At 46.3% G+C, this 19,649-nt stretch overlaps 5 protein-coding genes and 1 non-coding gene across 10 annotated transcripts; 4 read left to right on the top strand and 2 right to left on the bottom strand.

Annotated features, from left to right (window-relative positions):
* Positions 1 to 47: 47 nt before the first annotated feature.
* Positions 48 to 2,281, top strand: LOC112350700 (putative pentatricopeptide repeat-containing protein At3g23330). The gene is made up of 2 exons (XM_024687356.1): positions 48 to 113; positions 173 to 2,281. The coding sequence occupies exons 1-2, from the start codon at positions 48 to 50 to the stop codon at positions 2,279 to 2,281; spliced, it is 2,175 nt and encodes a 724-aa protein (XP_024543124.1).
* A 3,232-nt stretch (positions 2,282 to 5,513) lies between these two features.
* Positions 5,514 to 7,000, top strand: LOC9660860 (shikimate O-hydroxycinnamoyltransferase). Its single transcript, XM_002982320.2, has 2 exons — positions 5,514 to 6,003; positions 6,054 to 7,000. Exons 1-2 carry the CDS (start codon positions 5,572 to 5,574, stop codon positions 6,918 to 6,920), a joined length of 1,299 nt encoding a protein of 432 aa, XP_002982366.1. The 5' UTR covers positions 5,514 to 5,571; the 3' UTR covers positions 6,921 to 7,000.
* LOC9660859 (F-box protein 7) lies at positions 6,992 to 8,812 on the top strand. Its single transcript, XM_002982319.2, has 12 exons — positions 6,992 to 7,070; positions 7,123 to 7,186; positions 7,237 to 7,327; positions 7,396 to 7,496; positions 7,545 to 7,661; positions 7,723 to 7,819; positions 7,874 to 7,947; positions 8,006 to 8,059; positions 8,114 to 8,212; positions 8,269 to 8,327; positions 8,376 to 8,583; positions 8,637 to 8,812. Exons 3-12 carry the CDS (start codon positions 7,243 to 7,245, stop codon positions 8,694 to 8,696), a joined length of 954 nt encoding a protein of 317 aa, XP_002982365.1. The 5' UTR covers positions 6,992 to 7,070; positions 7,123 to 7,186; positions 7,237 to 7,242; the 3' UTR covers positions 8,697 to 8,812.
* A 47-nt stretch (positions 8,813 to 8,859) lies between these two features.
* On the bottom strand, positions 8,860 to 8,932 carry TRNAR-ACG. The gene has a single exon. It is a non-coding gene; the product is annotated as a tRNA-Arg (tRNA).
* A 2,150-nt stretch (positions 8,933 to 11,082) lies between these two features.
* Positions 11,083 to 15,354, top strand: LOC9635967 (probable ion channel POLLUX). Of its 5 annotated transcripts, none has more exons than XM_024687388.1 (16): positions 11,083 to 11,317; positions 11,375 to 11,422; positions 11,493 to 11,994; positions 12,055 to 12,123; positions 12,177 to 12,815; positions 12,872 to 13,054; positions 13,102 to 13,161; positions 13,212 to 13,415; positions 13,463 to 13,708; positions 13,849 to 13,950; positions 14,004 to 14,102; positions 14,245 to 14,439; positions 14,500 to 14,592; positions 14,645 to 14,911; positions 14,968 to 15,198; positions 15,248 to 15,290. In XM_024687388.1, exons 3-15 carry the CDS (start codon positions 11,494 to 11,496, stop codon positions 15,184 to 15,186), a joined length of 2,877 nt encoding a protein of 958 aa, XP_024543156.1. In that variant the 5' UTR covers positions 11,083 to 11,317; positions 11,375 to 11,422; position 11,493; the 3' UTR covers positions 15,187 to 15,198; positions 15,248 to 15,290. The 5 variants fall into 5 exon arrangements, with proteins under 5 accessions (XP_024543156.1, XP_024543158.1, XP_024543155.1 ...); XM_024687387.1 differs by having other exon boundaries at positions 11,084 to 11,317; positions 11,490 to 11,994; positions 15,258 to 15,354; XM_024687386.1 differs by having other exon boundaries at positions 11,084 to 11,317; positions 11,490 to 11,994.
* On the bottom strand, positions 15,233 to 18,376 carry LOC112350699 (pentatricopeptide repeat-containing protein At2g35030, mitochondrial-like). Its single transcript, XM_024687355.1, has 3 exons — positions 18,313 to 18,376; positions 18,039 to 18,172; positions 15,233 to 17,785 (listed from the first exon to the last, which is right to left on the bottom strand). Exons 1-3 carry the CDS (start codon positions 18,374 to 18,376, stop codon positions 15,233 to 15,235), a joined length of 2,751 nt encoding a protein of 916 aa, XP_024543123.1.
* Between the last annotated feature and the right edge of the window lie 1,273 nt (positions 18,377 to 19,649).

Here is a 19,649-nt window from a genome sequence, read left to right as displayed (position 1 = left end):
TATAGGTCTTAGGGTTTAACTCGAGGTGTTTTTCTTCTAAGCAAAGAATGTGCGATCGGTGGCTCAGTTTTTTCGAAGATCCAACCCTCTGGTGGGACAACAGAGGCAAGAATGTAAGCCTCTTCTTGATCTTGTTTTGTAGAAGTTAGTGTTGGTTTTTTCCTGCTTGCAGTGGAAAGGGTATCCAGAATTTAAGCACTCAGTTTCTGGTGAAGGGCTCTACATAAGTTCCTGTCCAGAGTCTCTGAAGGCCAAGCTTGAATCTTTGGGAAAACCCCCTAAAAGTTGTTCTAGCGGTGTCCGAGCAGCTTTTGTTGGAGGAGTGACCGGAGTTGTCAAGGTGTTGAATTCTCAAACAGCCCATGAAGCGCACCCCCAGAACCGGCACACAAGCAGCATTCAACGAGAAAAAGCTCCCACGTCTTCCATTACACAAGACCAAGCTCCACCGAGAAAGCAGCTGAGTGCGCACTTTGAAGCCAGGAACCAGGTTTTGGCGGAGCTCAAACGATGCAACGATCCAGCGAAAGGAAGGGAGCTTCACTTCAGAGCTGCGAGCGAGCATCTCCTCAACAAGTACGTAGCAACCGCGGTAATCACCATGTACTCGAGGTGTGGTAAGCTGGAGGACGCTCGGAAGGTCCTGGACGAAAACCACAAGATGCTACACGGTCACGTCGTTGCATGGAACGCTATGATCCTTGGTTACGCGCAGAACAACGAGAGCGAGCTCGCCCTGGAGCTGTTTTCGTGCATGCCTGCCAGATCGGGCTGCGAGCCGGATGCGAGAAGTTTTGTTGCGGCTCTCAAGGCTTGCGCGGGCTTGGCGAGCAAAGAGGAGCCCAAGCAGGTCCAGGGACGGGCCGTGAAGAGGATGGCTTTGGAGAGGGGCGTGGAGATCCATTCCCAGGCTGAGGAGCGGGGATTTGCGAGTGACATCTTTGTGGCGACAACGCTGGTGGATATGTACGCCAAATCTTGTGACCTGCCCCGTGCTCGCGCGGTGTTTGACAAGATCTCCGCACCGAGGAACATCGTGACTTGGAACGCATTGCTCTTGGGATACGTCGAAAACGGCAGGAGCGAGGTTGCTCTTGAGCTCTTGAGCCGGTGCCGGGTCGAGTGCGAGCTGAATGCTACGAGCTACGCTGTGGCTCTCAGAGCTTGTGGCAATGTCATGGGACTGGAACTCGGCAGGGAACTCCACAAGGAGATCAAGATGAACCATCAGCTGCGGAACAATCCGGTCGCGGGCACTTGCGTTGTGGATTTCTACGCAAAGTGTGGCGCCATGTGGGAAGCCCAGGAAGCTTTCGACTCCATTCCTGAGAGCTCGAGAGACTCGGCGGCTTGGAACGCGCTTCTTTCAGGGTATAGCCAACAAGGAGACTACGAGAGTGTTTTATCCCGGTTTGAAACCATGGATGCCAAGGGCCTGGTTAATGGTATTACCATCATCTTCGCGCTCACCGCTTGTAGCCACACCGGAAGTATTGGACTGGCGAAAGACCTGTTCGATGGACTCCGGCATCTGGTTTACGGCGTGGCTCCGACTCTAGAGCACTTTACGTGCATGGTGGATTTTTACGGGCGGGCAAATCTCTTTGATGAAGCACTGGAGCTGATCAAGAGCATGAGAGAGGATCACGGCCTGGAACCCGATGTTATCTTGTGGAGGACGCTGCTTGGGGCGTGCCGGAAGTGGAAGAAAGTTGACGTAGGGAGGCTGGCGTTTGAATCACTGCTGGAGTTGGACAAGGAGGTGTCTGCTGCGTACGTGCTCATGGCGGGGATCTACGCAAGCTCTGGAATGCTGAAGGAGAGGGACGAGGTTTTGAAGACAAGGAAAGATGTGAGGGCGTGGAAGAAGCCCGGGCAGACATGGTGGACAGATGACAAAGGGAAAGTTCACAGTTTTGTGGTCGGTCGCAAAGATCACCCGCAGTATCGAGACGTTGCATGCAAGGTTGACGAGGTTATGGGGAAAATCAAGGTGGAAGGTTATGTGGCCGATATCAATGGTGTTTTCCCCAGTGATGAAGGTGTTGACAAGGAAGATGCCTTGTGTGGGCACAGTGAAAAGTTGGCTATTGCATGTGCCTTAATCAACTCCAAGCCTGGGACAACTATAAGAATCGTGAAGAATCTCAGGGTTTGTGATGACTGTCACAATGCCACTGCGAGAATCTCTAAGGTTGAGGACAGAGAAATTGTGTGCAGGGATGCCAGCCGACTGCACATCTTTAGAAATGGCATCTGCTCATGCGATGATTATTTCTGATCGTGATCACAGATTTACCTGTCAATAGTTTTTCCACAACATTGCCATTTTGCATTCTATTAATACGATATTAGTTTCAAGTTGCAAATGTGTTGGATGTTCTTGCTGGTAGTCTAACGATTTTCTCCCTGGCATGCGTCGTTGACACTGCTAGTGTCCTTCAGTCTTCCATGGCGCATAGGAATAAAGCTGTCATCGCTGCTGCGTCTGTGGTGCTTATGAAGCTTGGGATGTGAAAATGTGGGGAAGAAAAGACGCAGCCGCATGTCGGCTGGACAGTCATAGATGACGTGAGACAGGGTTTCCGTCCCTGGCTCGCAGAGCGGGCAGCGTCGCACCTCCCTGGGTGTCCCTCTTCGGCCAAGTTCAATGTGTAATGAGTGAGCCCACTTACCAGAAGTCGGTAAACTGGTAAAGACCACTTGACTCTCCTCCTCCAATCCCAACAGGATCACGCCAGCTTGACTGAAAACTTTTCAAGCATATGCCCAGTTCTGCATGCTTTCAAGCGAATGCCTCAGAGTGGATGTGGTGTCGTGGGCAATTGCAATCGAAGCGCTCATCGCCGACAGTGACAAGAGCCCGAGAAACATGAGCTCCATCTATTGGAGTATGGTCGCCCAAGCCACTATGTCCCACCTCTCACCCATCATCCAGATACCGCTTCTCGGAATTTTTTTGCAGCAATGAAGTCCAAGCAATCACATCTATTGGTGGCTATCGATCAAAACGAGATTTGGCAGGCTTTCATGCTGTATTATTTGAATCCATCATCCCTTTGATCAATGGCTCGGTTCTAGTAATCAGTTCTATCTTATGGCTTATTAACTAATGGCTAGAGGAGTCAGCTTGATCAAGCAGCATTCTTTGTTTGGATTGGTTGCATAATACTTGATAGAGCGTTTTCCACAATCTTCCATGGGGTATCAGTACATCATTATTACATTTGATTACTTTTCTTGGTACTTGATGGAATAGCCAACTAAACTGCACTCTTGATGCAAATGGTTGTTTTTACAGCTGTCCTAAACTCATCTTATCTGAAGTCTAGCTTTGGCAGCTTTAAAGGCATTCTCCCATTTGAATTAGTTGTATAATACTTGATGGGGCATTTTCCACAATCTTCCATAGAGTATCAGTATAATATCATTACCTTACTAGATGGATGCTTTACCTGATGGAATAGCACAATTCTTGATGCAAATGGTTGTTTTATGTTATAACTGTCCTAAATTCATAAGGCCCAGGGGAAGCTTTAAAGGTGTTGATGGAATGGCTCACCATTAAGCAATTTTTTTGCATTTCAGATCATCTTGAAATAGATGGCTTGGTAAAATGTTTTAATTGGACCTTCCAAAGGATATGATTGCCAAATATATGGATGTGCAATATTTAAGTTGTTATACTTACAATTCAATTATATTTCACGATCTTGAATTTTCAAAGTCCATTGCATCTTGACTTTTAGTGCCTTGTTTGAGCTTATTTTGCCTCTTACTACCACTCACTCCCACTCTATCCAAAGGGGAGAGCATGGTTTGAGTACTTTTATCATGTTCTTCCATCTTTATAGGGTCTTTGGCTCAGGCTAAGGATTACCAACAGACTTATGTACTCAGCCTGTAGAACAATACGAGTTAAAATCAAAGCCAGTTGCCAACGCACCAGCAGTATCAAATAGTGCTGATGCAGCTCTCAACTAGGGGATAAGTGACATGTTACAACCATTCAATCAGCAGTACATGAGGGAATACGATAACCAAGCATTTTAAAACTTGTTATTAAGCTAAAGTATCTAAACTAACAACACAACTCCATTAGGAGTAAATAGAAAACAATATTCATTCATTCATTCATACATATTTTGTTTTGGCAGTCTCACAGTGCCTAACCAAGAAGCATGAGACTGTGCAAACAAATTTCCCCGCCTGGGCCGCTATAAGGTCCTTACTCCCGCCGCTCCCTCCTCCCTTTCTCGTCCCAGGAGGGGTCCTTTTGTGTCTGCCACAATCTGGCTATATTTTTAGCCTCCAAGGCGCAGCAGGCCTCACTTTTGCTTTTTTACTTTGGTGGCCTGAGGAAGCAAGAGATCGCGAAAGACGCTGACGTGGCAGGAGTCGCGAGTAACGCTGACGTGGCAGGAGTGCTTACGTGGCAGGATATTTGCTGCCGTTCTTTCTTCCTCGCCTCTATATCCACCTCCGGATGTTCACTCGGCTGTTGCGGTGTGCACTTCAGCCACCTTTCCTTTGTTTGCGTCTGTCGGTTGGATGCTTCCACCCCTGGGTCGTTTGTGTTGTCTGTTCTGCATATATTGTTTCCTTTTATTTGTGGCTTCCATGGTGTGTATCCCATGCATTCTCTGTGTAATGATTGTTTGTCAGCACATCTCCATCCGTGTGAGAAACTGGGCCAGTTCACTGATCTGCTGTGTTGCTTGCAAGATTTGATGTGTCTCCAGCTTCCAGAGAGCCTCGGGGTGACATAGATCGTGATATGCTGAGCATACTTTGAAAATGTGTGCAACCTCTCCACGACAAACTGGGCAAATCCGTTAGTCCTGCGGAATTGGCGGTTGTTCTCTGCGTCCAAGTTCCATGAGTAGGTGGTGACTCCCCATACGGTATCGTGCTAGTGTTCTTCATTTGATAGCTTGTTGTACACCATGGGGCCGATGATTTCGTTTGACCGAGTCTTGGTAGATGTTGTACTTGGTCTTTTTCCTCGGGCACAGCCATGTGACGAGAGCTATCTGTGTCCATGACTGGGTAGACTGCTGTGAGGATCTCCAAGTCGAAGCTAAATCTTTTGGTCCACTCCTTTCACATCGCCACCATCCTTTGTGAGTTTCTTGATCGAGAGCGTCTGCCAGTTTGTCCAAGTGGGAGAATCTGCTTTTCTGAACATATACAATGGCCCTGTGCCACGCAAGGATCTCTCATAGTAACAAGCCCGACTCCATGACCATGATTGCATAACATGTAGTATGCTCGTTGGGCTCCTTTCCTCCGCTCCACCCAAGGCTGAGTGCGATGAATCACATAGCCGAGATATTTGTATTCCTTCTCATGCGATCGAAGCTTATAAGATCCAAATAAGATAGAATAGAAGACGGCAGCAACGAAGCAACGAAGCAGATGCAAATGAGATGGACGGCAGCAACGTCTAAGTCTTTCCCAACGTTTAATTACCATTAGCATTTAAGACGGTCATATTTGTCGTAGTATATTGAAACAGCAAAGTCGTGTCAGATCCACGGAAGAGGAGCTAGTGAATTGGAAAACCTCGCGATGGAGGAAGTTGCGATAGTGTCCAGCGAGTTCGTCACTCCGGCCAATGCTTTCGATCATCCACCAAAATTCGAGCTTTCCACTTTCGATCGCCTCATGGGGTATGCCGGATACCAGAAAAGAATCCTCTTCTACAGATCGGCACCCGAGAATGTGGAGGATCTGCTCAAGAGCAGCCTCGCGGAGGTCCTCGTCCCCTTCTATCCATTCGCGTCGCGCATGCGTGCCGGCGATGGAGTCTCGACCCCTGCTCTCGAGCTCGATTGCTCCTCTGTGGATTTCAGCGCCAAATTCACTGTTGCCACGACCAAGAAGTCGCTGGCCCAGCTTGGATTCTTCGAGCCCTGCGAGTTCTGCGACACGCTTTGCCAGATTGGGAGCCCTCCACCGGCATATCCCTGGAAAATCGAGGATCCCCTGCTCTTCGTCCAGGTATGGTTGTTGCCACTGATTCTTCCATCATCGCTGACAAATCCTGTTAGATCACACGATTTGGATGTGGAGGAGTGAGCCTGGGAGTGGGATTCAGCCACCAGGTAGCTGATGGAGTGAGTTTCTGGCATTTCATGACCTCCTGGGCAGAAATCGCTAGAACAGGCCAAATGATCTCCCCTCCCCCGGTGATTTCTTACAACTACAAGGGATTGGAGCTGAGCGAGGAGGAGCACATGAGAAACGCGGTGGGATATTGGGGAGCAGAGATCGTCCCTAGCGCGGAGAAAATGCCCCTCGTCGTACCCAATTCGTCACCCCTGGCCACCCGGCAGTACCGATTCGATCGCTCCGCCATCGCGGAGCTCAAATCCCGGGCGGCGGCTGGCAGCAGCGACGCTCGATTCAGCACCTACGTCGCCCTCTGCGCGGAGTTCTGGCAGAGAACGGTCATCGCTCAGGGATTCCCGGATTCGCAAACTGTCAGGTTCTTCGTCCTCGCCAGTTGCCGCGGGCGCATCGCTTCCATCCCCACCTCCTACTTTGGCAACGCCATCTGCGGATTGTCAGCCATTGCCAGCGCCGGCGATCTCAAGAACAGGGGGCTTCCATTCGCAGCTCGGACCATCCACGACGCGATCCAGGCTTTCGATGGCGCCAGGGCGGAGAGTGCCTTGAGCACCATACTTTGGATGATGCAGGCCCCTCGCCCGGTTCGAGTGACGCCGTTTGGCCAGTCGGTGAGCTCCAACCAGCACCCGGTGGAGAAATCGGAGTTTGGATTTGGGAAACCGTGCGGGATCACGTTTGGGACGAATGATCTTCACGAAGGGAAGATCTATCTCTTCCCATCCAGCGATGGCGGCGTGGTCGTCACTGTGGTGCTCAAGGAAGAGAACATGAAGAGGATGATCTAACAAGACGAGGACCCCTCCATTATTTAAGATAAATTGTTTATCTTTAATAAAACTTGCTTAGCCACGTAGGCAGAATATTATCTCCGTACGATATCATTGGCGAGGGTTTTCAATTGTGAGGCGGCAGCACGGCCTATGGCGCGCTTGATCGTAAGTTCTCGTGGGAATTCGAGGGATTTGATCGACGGGCGCGTGTTTGCAGGTGAAATTCAAGGCGCTCATCCTCCCCAAGCCTAGGCGCAGCTTGTAGACGCGATCGTGGAAAGGTATAGCAGTCTCTAGGAATTGATCTGAGCACTAGGTTTCTTCTTTCCAGGGGGCAATGGCTATGGTTTTTCATCCGATTATTAACGACACAGAAGTGTACAGACCAGTGAAGTACTTTGTAACAGCGAGACCTTGGCTGGGTAAGCGTACTATTCTTTGCTCGAGGATTGAAGTTCTACATTTTCATCTTTTTTTATTCTTTTGCTAGATCTTTACGGTACCAGAATACGTCCGGTTGCTCAAAGCTACCAGATCGAACTCGATCCTTCTCTATTGCATCGGAAACTTTCCGAAGATATACTTCATGAGGTTTTTGCCATTTTTCTTCGTTTGCTGTTCTAAGTGTGCTGCTCACAGATTTTTATGCGTCTGTCTCCCTACACGCTGGGAAAGGCGTCGTGTGTGTGTAGAAAGTGGCGATATGCTATTCGCAATCCCGTCTTTTGGCGCTTGGCATGCTTAAAGACATGGCAGGCAAGAGCACTTCTTTTCTCTCTCCATGTTTTAACGTGACTTTGCTGTGATGACCTTCCAGCTTCATGGTGTCGAAGGAAACAGAAAGATATTGACTCAGAACTACGGTGGCTCTTGGCGAAAAATGTGGCATCATCGTCCCAGGCTTCGCTTTGATGGTTTCCTTGCAGTTACTCTTTAAGATCTTCGAGTGACTGAGGTGCTTGTCCCAGGTATTTATGTGAGCCGCAACACTTACATTCGCGCCGGTGTTGCTGAATGGAAGGTTACGAATCCAGTTCATCTGGTAAGATGATCTCTTCCCGTTTTGGATGAACTTATGGCTTTTTTTCTCGTCGTTCCAGGTCTGCTACTACAGATATATTCGTTTCTTTCCGAATGGAAGGTTCCTCTACAAGGTAGCGAAGTTCCTCTGCACATTTTCTCGGAGCTTACATCCTTTTGTGCTTTAGAATACTGCGCTGAGGCTTAAGGAAATCGCAAAGACAATGAATCGGCGCGCTACCAAGGAGAACATTTACGGGGGACGGTACACGCTCGCACAATCCCAGGCAATGAAATAGGTGCTCCCTTTTTCTTTATCTGAATCGCCAAAGTTCTTTTGTAGGTGGATGCGGCCGTGGTTTATCCGGGGCTACGGCCTACAGTGCTGAGAATTCGCCTCAAGTAAGATTGAGTTTGTCAAAGATCTTTCTTCATGGTTTTGTATTGCAGAATTCGTAGTACTACTCCAGGTGCAAACAATCGACTGGATTTGCTGCTGCTCGTCACCAGTGGCCTGGACGACATCGAAGTTAGCACCGACGAGGAAATCCTGAGCTCCGTGGAGAACTGGGAGGAAGACGAGAGCCACAACCCGAATGTGCCTGCCGTGACTCACAAAAAAGGATTAGCGCCATTCGTGTTTGTTCCATTTGAAGAGGTATACGGTTCTCTCTATTCTTCTTTGATCATCGTTGTGATTTTCTTTGGAAGGTTGAGACGTCAGTGCTAAATTTACCAGTGGACACCATGGATTTTTATCTTCCTGGGTAAAAAGCAGTCATGTAAAAATGCGCATAAAAGGCTTAACAGAATATATCGATAAAATATCAAAAATTGTACTGTCGCATAACGCCTGTTATGCCTATATAACGATATAAAGGGGAGGCTCGCATTTGTATTTGTAATAAAATAAAAATATGTATATATAAAGAATCGACTCCACTGGGGATCGAACCCAGAATCTCTGGTTCCGTAGACCAGCGCCTTATCCATTGGGCCATGGAGTCACATTGTTTTTAGTCCTCGGGTTTCTGGCATTGAGGGTAAATCTTTAGGTTCTTGGCCATGGAGATTGATCGCGTCAAGCCACAATGCGGCGACGACAAGACGCGGGAGGCGGCGATCGAAGCTGAGGTCGATCGAGTGAAAAAGCTGCCGCGATCAAGCGCGTATGCGATCCATCGTCTCAAGGTCCTGGGCAAAATGCTCGATCTTCTCAAAATCCCACGCCAGGTGAGCAGCGAGCGACGAGTTTATTTTTGCCCTAATCTCGTCGCGCACCTGCCAGGACCGGACTTCCACGGAGGCGGATGATCTTGAGCGATTGTTCGCGGAGCTGGCGTTTTGAAAGTATCATACATGGGAGGAAAGGTCTTTTTATTTTCTCCTGCTCTTTCTTCTTTCTTTGTGTTTGGGTACATGAGGACTCTTGCCACTAACGAGAAAAAAAATGGCTTTTTCTTTCATTTTTTGTTTTCTTCTCTCAAAGCTCAAAGCTTTTATAACGCGCGTCATCTTTAATAGCGTCCTCGGACGAATCAGAAAATGCAAGAATGTAATGTTTTAGATCATGAGCGTGGGCGCTCATGATCTAAGAGCATAAGATCATGCAATTGTACGATGGATTTAAGCTGGAATAATTAAATAAATAAATCTCTTACCTTAACCATAACTTAGACTCAGTCTCAAACCAATCATGTACTTTTGCTAACAACTGAGTCTAAGTTGAAAATACAAACAAATTTATATCAAATCTAATTTATTATTTCAAATTATATAATCAACTTTTTTACTTTTTTCTTATAAAAAATCAAAGTTGAGTAGTATAATTTTAAATATTTAAACAATTACCTTTAAAATTTCTATGCCATCCACTAAGTTATCCATCATTTATATCCTTTAAGTTTTGCTTAATATTGTAAATAAAAATAACAATAAATCAACTATATAATTAATATATTTTAAAATTTTTAAACTAATAAATTAATGTATCCACATAATATTCATTATAAAAACCAAGTTCTGTTTTATATATATATATATATATATATATATATATATATATATAGTGTAATCACATAAAATTGCCCATTTTTATTCCCAAAAATCAGCTATGATGACGAGTTTGAGAAGGAACTAGATTAGAATTTAGATTAGAATTGATTTAGGGCATTATGTTTCCTATAAAAGATGAGAATAATTGGCTAGACTTGTTTCTTTATTTTTGACAAGAATAAACATATTCAGGTGGGGGTTTCTTTATAGCTAATGTTTTAAAATTTTATCATTATCATGTTTATTATATTTAATTTTAAATATTGATTTAAGTGAATTTTTAAGATATATATTGCATTTATTGTTTGAAAATAAGTGTGGTGCATATCTTAAACAATGATGAGTAAAAGTAATAATTGCATGAAAAGAAAGACAAATTTGCACAATTAAAATATATTTGAAATAAATATTTGTAAGTTTAAGTTAAGCTGTTTAAAGTATACAACGTTTTTATCCAACTCAAAATAAAACAAAAATGATTAATAATAAATGTAAGTACTTCATGCATAACTTAAATGGCTAATAACTCTAGCACAATTTCATGCTAATAGTGAACTTTACAGTAACTCAGTTGGATGAATTTATCTTTCACCATCCCCACCGGGGATCAAACCCAAGCTTTGGAAGGTGGATTGTCTCCTCTTTCATGTGCTGAGTCATTTGCCAAACAATTTCACAAGGAGGTTTAGAAAGACTATTTGATAGACAAATAATTGTGGAACAAATGGAATGTGCAATCTTCCAAGACAACGAGCCTAGAAAAAAGGAACCTAGGTCCAAGGGGGATTCCTTGGGTGTGCGCGGGATTTGCTCGCCAGCATGCCCTTCGCGGCCGATGCTTCCTGTGATTGGAGGCATACGATTAAGAGGTGTGAGAGGAGTCCATCCCAAGAGAAGACTAGTGATGTTTCGTTTGAAGTCTTGTGTGGAGGCAATGGCAAGAAACCTTAACTCACTAAGTTGCGGGCCATTGGATCCTTGGATTGTTAGATTGATCGCATAGCGGCCGCGATCGAAGCTGAGGCTGATCGAGTGAAATTTGTTCCTGGTTGATTTTCTGGACGAGTTCTTCTTGCCTAGATTCTTTAGTATGTTTCTTCCATCGAGGTATGATTTTGTGTTTTCGATCGAAACAGGAGGATGAATTTAAAAACTCTGGATTCTGGAAGCGCATATGCGACATGATTTCTCGTGATCTACAGTCTCGAGAAGTTTATTCGGCACTGGCACTGTTTGTTCACAGGGTATTCAAGTGCCTCAGATTTGGAGTCCCGGTTTTGAGCTCCAAGCATTCTCGCCACTGACGAGAAGATCATATGGTTTCTCGAATAAAAATGGTATGAGCGTTTTCTCTAAATTTTTTTTTTTCTTTCCTCAAAACTCTTGGTTTCCAGTTCTAAAGCTCTGACAATGTTGCTCAATGGCGTCCACGAATGAGAAAGGTACAAATGCTTTCCTTCCTTTGTTAGCTCGAAGCTATGACATCTACTTTGTGCGGTTTCTTTTTAGAAGGATGCGTGGGAAAGACGATCTAGCTCAGCTTGGCCCGCCAAACTCAGCACCGAGCTTGCTAAGATCTTCGACAGTGAGACGGCCTCTACGACGGTCTCGCTCGATCTCTCCGACCAATGCCGGCAGAATTCCAGGTCCACTGTTGCCCGCTATCAGACGGTTCAACGCCTCTACAGCAACGAGCTCCTCCCCTGATGCAGTCACTTCCAGGCCTGGAAAGGTTTCGAAGAAGGGGGAAGCAGCAAAAGAGTCTGGAAAAACAGTGGTTTCCTGGAATGCGGATCTACTTCACAAAGACGACCCCGAGCTTGAGAAGCCAGGAAGAGAATCACTGCCTCAGCCGGTCCTTTCAGCGGAAGAACTTCCTGGTCTATGTCCTGAGGGAGTACACAATTTTTCGAGTGATCTTGCTACAAGGATCAACATTCCGAAGCATGCAACAGTGCCGGCCGTGAGTTTGGAAACAAAGAGATCCTACCTATGGCCTACGACGTTTATATTGGTAAGCTTCAAGGCTTTTCTTCGAGAAAGATTTTCTGGTCTACGTGTTTCTCGTTTCCAGCTATCCATCGCATGCTCAGTTGTTCTTTTGTATGCCTTGGCTATGCGGGACCAGGCAGTTCATCTGGAGGTATAACAACTTTCATCGAGCCATCGATTGACCTTTTCTGCTTGTTTTTGCAGCAAGAGGTGGCTAAAACCAGGAAAGAGCTGACAGAATGCAGCGTACGAGTCAAGTTTTGCAGAGAGGTTGAAACAATCGATCCGCAGATTATCCGGGAAGTAGAAACTGAGGTAGAAGTGTTGCGTACGAGAGGAATTAGAAACTATGCCTTGCTCCTTTCCAGTTTTTTCCTGGTCATGCCGTTTCTCCTGCATAAGTTTCTCGATCAGATTCCCAAGCTTGGGCTGAGTGACAGAAGCAACGAAGAAGAGGTCCCATTGAGTACGAGGTTAGCTTACAGGGTAGACGTCGTTTTTTCTTCTTTTTCTTACGTGAAGCCGCTAGCACTGTTGCTGGCAACTCTAGTGCTTATAGTCGTAGGGGGATTAGCACTGTATGCCGTTAGCCAGGATAGCATTTGGGATGCCTTTTGGAGGGCGTGGACTTATGTTGCAGACTCTGGAAATCACGCAGACAACATCGGTTTTGGTCCGAGATTTGTTTCGGTCTGCATCAGCTTGGGAGGACTTCTTATTTTTGCTCTCATGTTGGGACTCGTTTCGGACGCCATTTCAGAGAAGGTGGACTCGCTCAAGAAAGGCAAAAGCGAAGTTATAGAGAGTAACCATACACTGGTTCTTGGATGGAGTGATAAATTGGTAAGCATGGATTTTGCTTCTCTAGTTTTCGGCTCCGGACTAATACATGCTTTCAGGGATCGCTCTTGAAACAATTAGCAATTGCAAATCAGAGTTTAGGTGGCAGCATTGTCGTTGTACTGGCAGAGCGAGATAAGGAGCAAATGGAGATTGACATAGCAAAGTTGGAGTTTGATTTCATGGGAACTTCAGTAATATGCAGAAGTGGTAGTCCTCTCATTATGGCCGACCTCAAGAAGGTACCAGAGACTTATTTCTTACATGACACCTTAACTTGTGAAACCAGGTTTCAGTTTCTAAAGCGCGTTCAATTATAGTTCTTGCAGAAGTCGAGAATGCGGATCAGGTAAAACCTTGCAAACGACTGTCCTTGTCCTAATGGTTTTGATGTTGTAGAGTGACGCGCGAGCATTACGTGTGGTGCTAAGCCTTGCCGGAGTCAAGGAAGGGCTCAAGGGACATGTTGTAGTAGAGCTAAGCGACATCGACAACGAACCACTGGTGAAGCTCGTCGGTGGAGAAATGGTAGAGACAGTAGTAGCACATGACGTGATTGGCCGCCTTATGATCCAATGTGCAAGACAACCGGGACTTGCTCAGGTTCGACATCAACCATCCTTTGTCTTAAAGTCTTCTTGCTTTTGCAGATCTGGGAGGACATACTCGGGTTTGACAACGCCGAGTTCTACATCAAAAGGTGGCCTCAGCTGGATGGCCTGAACTTCAAAGACGTTTTGATCAGCTTCCCGGATGCTGTACCTTGTGGAGTGAAAGCAGCCTCCAATGGCCGCATTCTTCTCAACCCGGAAGACGACTACATACTACTTGAAGGGGACGAGCTTCTGGTTATTGCAGAAGATGACGACACTTACGCACCAGCTCCTGTGCCAAAGGTACGAACTGTATCTTTTGCTTTTCAAGTTTACTAGCAAAGTAGTCATAGGAAGCTTATAGTCTAGGAAGAAAAAAAGGTAAGTTTGGGGGGAGAGAAAGCATAGTAGCGGACTGAAAATGGAACGTCTCATGTGACCAGGTTGAAAATGTTTCACCTGAACTAGACGTTTGTCGAAAGCCAAAGGTCCCAAAGAAGATGCTTCTCTGTGGTTGGCGCCGTGATGTTGAGGATATGATTATGGTAAGATGGCAAGATCTCTGCTGTGCTCACCCTTTCCCCTCCCCCGGCTGCAGGTGCGAGCGGGACCTCTGCCGAAAGTCATGTCACACCGAAAGTATCCTGAGAAGGTTTTGTTTTGTGGTTGGAGACGAGACATGGATGACATGATAATGGTAAGGTTACTCGTGGAGGTCCCATGAGCGCAGCTGAAGCAGACACCGATATTCCTCCCACTTCCCACTACTTTTCTCTCTGAATGCTTTCTAGTGCTTTAAAGATGAGTGTCTTACCAAGTTTGTTTCTTTCTTTTTGCAGGTACTGGAAGCTTTCCTTGCCCAAGGTTCCGAGTTATGGATGTTTAGCGAAGTCCCCGAGCATGAGAGGGAGAAGAAACTGTTGGATGGTGGACTTGATCCGCAGTTGTTGTTTAATATCAAGCTCGTACACCGCGAGGGAAATGCGGTCATTCGTCGTCACCTTGAAAGTCTTCCTTTGGAAACGTTTGATTCGGTATGGACAGATTGCTAGATCTTTTTTTAAAAACGTTTTCACTATCTATTGTACGGATAGATTTTGATCCTGGCAGATGAGGCTCTGGAAGAGTCTGTTGTTAAAGCAGATTCGCGCTCCTTAGCTACGCTGCTATTGATTCGAGATATTCAGGTACGTTCAGATCCTACTTTGCGATACAAAATTCCTTAATTTTGTTTTTCAGTCCAAACGGCTGCCTTACAAAGAAACAAAAACTGTACAAATTCGGCAAGCAGGCTCGAGTCACACATCTTGGATACGAGAAATGGAGCAAGCTTCTAACAAGTCAATCATTATCAGCGAGATCCTTGACTCTAGAACAAGGCATCTGGTCTCAGTCTCTAAGATAGGTGATTACGTGCTTTCTAATGAGTTAGTGAGTATGGCATTAGCAATGGTGGCTGAAGATAAACAAATCAACCGTGTCCTCGAAGAGCTTTTCTCTGAAGAGGTGAGTTCCTTTTCGTTCTTTGTTTTCCTTTTTGAATCTTTGTTTTGTTTTTACAGGGCAATGAATTATACATACGAACTGCAGCACTCTACTTGTATGACCAAGAGGAGCTGAATTTTTACGAGGTGATGATCCGTGCAAGGCAAAGACACGAGATTATCATCGGTTACCGGCCTGCTGCAGCTGAGCGTGCCATCATAAATCCACCAAACAAAGCTGAGCGTCGAACGTGGTCAATAGAAGATGTTATGGTGGCAGTCGCAGAGGAGGAATAACGAAACCATAAGGTGATCCCTTGTCACTTTTACTCTCTTGCTTGGCTCATAAAAAATCTAGTTCCATGCAGTGGACGTTTGCGAGTGCCGCGTATGGTGACGAGCAGGATCTTGCGTTGGGATGCTCCATGGCTTGTTGTGCAGCTGTTATACCCAGGAGCTTTTCACTCTGAGTTCCACAAGCACCCAGCAGTGAATTCCAAACAGAACTACTTGCAGCGAGAGGCATGCTTTCTATGAAAGCCCGGGCCTCGGACAAGTTCCCAGTTCGAGAGAGAAGATCAACCATGCAAGCGTAATGTTCCGGTGACATCAGTTTTTTCAGCCGGTCGTCCGCTTGTATTGACTTGAAACACTCGTAACCTTCGGCCAGCAATCCAGCACGGCTGCAGGCAGATAACACGCTCAGCACAGTGATCTCGCTCGGCTCCAGACCTTCAAGCTGGAACAACTTATACAACTCGACTGCTTCTTTGCTACAGCCGTTCTGAGACAGCGCTGCAATGGTGGCATTCCAACACTTGAAGTCCCTCACCGGCATACTGTGGAACAACTCGATCACTTCAGTCACCAGGCCGTGCTGAGCGCAAGCAGCGATCATGACGATCCAGGAAACACTGGTCGGCCTCGAGATGGTCTCAAATAGCTTCTTCGCTCGCTCCAACTCTCCGTTTCGAGCATACGCTGCAACCATGGCCGTGGAAGCCACGCCGTTCTCCTGGTTCGTAGGTATGCTCGTGAATATATGCTCAGCTTCTTCCAGTTTACCGCCCCGGGAGCACACAGAAATCATCGTCGTGAGCGACACATCGCTTCTCTGAGGCATCAAGTCAAACACTTCTCTCGCCTGGACGAACAGATCATTCTCGCAGCAGCCACCGAGAGCCGAGTTCCACGACACAAGATCTCGTCGAGGCATGCAGTGGAAAAGCTCTAGAGATTTCTCGACGAGCCCGGCCCGAGAATACGCAGCCATCATCTCGTTACACAGCACGGTGTTGGCGGAGCCAACTTTCGCGAAGAGCCGGCTTGCCTCGGCGAGAAAACCATTTCGGGCATAGGCAAACACCATCGCGTTCCAACAGGCAGCGTCCCTCGCCGGGAGAGTATCGAAGAGCGCTCGAGCTTGATCGAGAGTTCCTCGACTCCGACTATACGCCGAGATCATCGTCGTGGAGCTCACAACGTCGTGCTCGGGCATTCTCTCGAAGGTGTTCTTGGCGAGCTCAAAATTGTCACTGGCAACGTATCCTTGGAGAAGTCCGTTGTAGGAGACAACGTTCCTCTCGGCCATGGCATCGAAAACACTGCGTGCTTGGGTGATATTCCCAGCTTGGGCATAGCACTGGAGGATGGTGGTCCAAGAACAGGCTTCCCAGGCGGGCATTGCATGAAAGATCTCGCAAGCGGCCTCCAGATCGTGGTGCTGAGAGAAGGACTGGATCATCGCGTTGAAAGAGATGGCATCCCGGTGCTCCATTTGATCGAAGATGAGCTTGGAGGTCGCGGTATCGGTTTGAGCGCGGAGAATGATCGTGCAAGCGATCGTCGAGTGCTGTGGCATGATCCAGAAGACGCTGTTAGCTTCCTGGACGAGACTAAGTTGCAAAAAGGCCGAGAGAATCGCCTCCCAGGTTCTTGGATCGCGTGGGGAGCTGCGGTTGAAGATAGCGATAGCGTCGTCGATGGAAGCGTCTCGCGGGAGGGAAGAGATCAGCAAGGTGGAGAGCGTGGAATCGGGAGGGAATGGGATTTGATCGAAGAGGAGCTTCGCTTGGTGGAACTGGCAGCTTTGAAGGTAGGCTTGGATCATTGCAGTCCAGGCGACGATGTTCCTTTCAGGCAATCGATCAAAGATATCGCGTGCTTGATCCAAGCTTCGGTCCTGAGCCAGCATCTGGATCATGGTCGTGCAGCAGACCAAGTTCCACTGCGGCATGGCCGCGAAGATCATTCTTGCAAGTTCCACAAGGTCCCTTCTTCCGGCATTTGCAGCGAGGAGCGCAGTCCATGAGATTACATCTTTCTGCGGCATGGAATCAAACAAAACTTTAGCTTCGTGGGCCAGGTTAGACCTCCCATACGCAACTATTATAGCAGTCGATGCGACAATAGTGTCGTCAGTATAACGTTTCATCTTCTCGTAGAAAAGCTTAGCCTGGAGTATTTCCCCGAACTGGGCAAATGCTGCAATGATAGAGTTCCAGGAGTTTATGCCGTAAGCAGGCAGCCGATTACACACAGTGTCTAGGCATTGCAAATTTTCGCTTAAGGCAAAAATTTTGATTATCACATTCCACGAAATGGCATCTCGAGCGGGCATGAAATCAAAGAAGTGTTTTGCCTGACACAATTGCCCGTTCTTGGCAAATGCGTCGAGCATGATGTTACACGAGAAGAGATCCGGCTGGGTGATGCCATTGAAGACCTCGCACGCCTCCTCGACGCTCTTGCATCTGCCATACATGAGGACGAGCTGATTCGCAAGGAAATTCGAGGGCCACTGCTCGCACGACAGGATCTGCGCGTGAATTCGCCGACCGCGCGCCAGGTCGCGATGGAAGCCGCACGATCGCAAGAGCGCCACCAAATCGTGCGGCTGTCTCATACGATGGACATTGTTTAGGATGCAAAGAAAGTCAATAGTCTTTGAGGTTTATTGACTTTGTTGACTTTTGTTGATTTCCATTGACGTTTTGAAGTTCTTGATGAATTGGAGCGAGCTTGAGAGCCATCACAGAGGCGAGACGACGGCGAGCTGCAAAAGAAATGAGAGAATTTGAGAGCTGGAAGAGTGATAAAGAGACTATAAGGTCACCTATTTGGCTGATCTCGGGGAAGCAGATGTAAACCTCGTCCCTGGTCACCTTCTGATCCTTGCTCACGAACCACACCAGATCCTGTGCCGCTCCATAAACGTCTCCACCAGGAGCTCCATGTGATTTGCATTCAGCAAAACAAACTCGCGGTTGCCGGTCACGAACATCTAATCAAACACCCAGTATGATCAGCGGAGAAAAGAAAACTCTGAAAGCTTTATACCGTGCCAGCAGCATAACGAGCCTGCTGGTTCGCATGCGTGTATGAGATTATGAGAGGGAACATTCTCTCCAACCTCTCACACACCCACTCGCAGAAACCCTCGCAGCAATGCGAGAAAGGCATCCCAGCTGCTCCAAGTAGTTGACATCGCCAAGCATCGAAATGCTCACACTTTTACCCTAATGACTTGAAAATATTTTAGTTATAACTTACTTAGGTCGCCCTTACTTATTTGACTGGTCAAAAGTAAAAGTGTTTGTTGCAGTAAAGTATATCCTTAGAATATCCTCATTTCAATGTCCGAATCTAGGGCATTAACACAAAAAATGTATAATGAAAATAATATAAATCTCTCAGCCAAAACTAGAAAATAATTTGGACATGGTTGGTTGGATTGATTAGATAATATCCCCTCTTTTGTTTTCGTGGATTATGTAAAGAAGGGAGAAGCCTTTAATCTGTACGAGTAAGACTGATATTTAAATAACTGTTTGTTGCCCAAAGTTAAGCCCAGGTGGAAATGGTGTTTATAGTGGTGCTAATGGTGGTGGGAACTAAATGTGAGAAAGACCAAACAACTAATTTCAGCTTTGTTCTTCCTACAAAAAGAACAAATGAGTGTTTGCAAAAGTAATACAATTGTTTAGAGTTTGGTCAGAGAGGTTGATAGTGTTCTGAATCAAAAGCATGAGTATGGCAAGCATGATGGAGTGCTTGGAGAAGCATGTAGCTCTTAGTGGTAGTGGTGATTGCTAGTGGTGCTACTCAATAAGGATTTTGATGGCAGCATCCAACACTAGGAGGTGGGATGGCATATATGTACTTACACACTTCAATATATGGCTGGGCCATAGTTGGGTCTGTTGGTGGATTGCTATATGTTTTTTCACAATAGTTATATTTCCAATGGTATTGTGATATTTCCAATGGCTAACTCCTTTGCCAGAGAAATAAGTTAAGAGCTTCACAACATGAGACCAAGCTCAATTAACTATCATCACTTTTAGAAATGTGCTTTGATTTCTTCTCAATTGTTGGGTTTTGTGGTCTCTTTCTCTTGTTTAGCACAGTGAGGCTGCTAGTTTTCTTGCTTATATTTCCTCACACCATCTTTGATTTTGCATAGCATCCACACAATGGCTTGGTTAATAGTATGGAGGATATTGCCACCGCTAATTCACCAAAGACCTAGTGTAAACAACCAAAGAGAACAACTTGAGAAACGATCTATGAAGTTCAAATATAAAGGGAAAGGGCCCATGAACAAAAGTGCACCCTTTTTTCCAATCGGTTAAAAGTCTTGGAATACTTAGGGTTAAGTGTCATTGGGTTTAAATAATACTGGGCTGGGTGACTTATTGGGAAGTTCAAACTCAAGAGCTTACATTTGGCATCAGAGGGGTCTCGGATCTGACTTTGTT

This window comes from Selaginella moellendorffii, unplaced genomic scaffold (assembly GCF_000143415.4).
Source record: "Selaginella moellendorffii unplaced genomic scaffold, v1.0 SELMOscaffold_53, whole genome shotgun sequence".
NCBI lineage: Eukaryota > Viridiplantae > Streptophyta > Lycopodiopsida > Selaginellales > Selaginellaceae > Selaginella > Selaginella moellendorffii.
This window is presented reverse-complemented; position numbering and strand designations above follow the sequence as displayed.

Bases quoted from the DNA above. Each gene is read 5' to 3' on its own strand.
- LOC9660860 (XM_002982320.2), top strand. From the start codon at position 5,572: ATGGAGGAAGTTGCGATAGTGTCCAGCGAGTTCGTCACTCCGGCCAAT. The intron at 6,004-6,053 runs GTATGGTTGTTG...AAATCCTGTTAG, and splicing joins ATCCCCTGCTCTTCGTCCAG to ATCACACGATTTGGATGTGG.
- LOC112350699 (XM_024687355.1), bottom strand. From the start codon at position 18,376: ATGTCAACTACTTGGAGCAGCTGGGATGCCTTTCTCGCATTGCTGCGA. The intron at 18,173-18,312 runs GTGTGTGAGAGG...GTGTTTGATTAG, and splicing joins GCGAGGGTTTCTGCGAGTGG to ATGTTCGTGACCGGCAACCG. The intron at 17,786-18,038 runs GTTTACATCTGC...CGTATGAGACAG, and splicing joins AGAAGGTGACCAGGGACGAG to CCGCACGATTTGGTGGCGCT.
- LOC9635967 (XM_024687387.1), top strand. From the start codon at position 11,494: ATGCGTGGGAAAGACGATCTAGCTCAGCTTGGCCCGCCAAACTCAGCA. The intron at 11,995-12,054 runs GTAAGCTTCAAG...TCTCGTTTCCAG, and splicing joins GGCCTACGACGTTTATATTG to CTATCCATCGCATGCTCAGT. The intron at 13,162-13,211 runs GTAAAACCTTGC...TTGATGTTGTAG, and splicing joins AAGTCGAGAATGCGGATCAG to AGTGACGCGCGAGCATTACG.
- LOC112350700 (XM_024687356.1), top strand. From the start codon at position 48: ATGTGCGATCGGTGGCTCAGTTTTTTCGAAGATCCAACCCTCTGGTGG. The intron at 114-172 runs GTAAGCCTCTTC...TCCTGCTTGCAG, and splicing joins GGGACAACAGAGGCAAGAAT to TGGAAAGGGTATCCAGAATT.
- LOC9660859 (XM_002982319.2), top strand. From the start codon at position 7,243: ATGGCTATGGTTTTTCATCCGATTATTAACGACACAGAAGTGTACAGA. The intron at 8,060-8,113 runs GTAGCGAAGTTC...TTTGTGCTTTAG, and splicing joins ATGGAAGGTTCCTCTACAAG to AATACTGCGCTGAGGCTTAA. The intron at 8,328-8,375 runs GTAAGATTGAGT...TTTGTATTGCAG, and splicing joins GTGCTGAGAATTCGCCTCAA to AATTCGTAGTACTACTCCAG.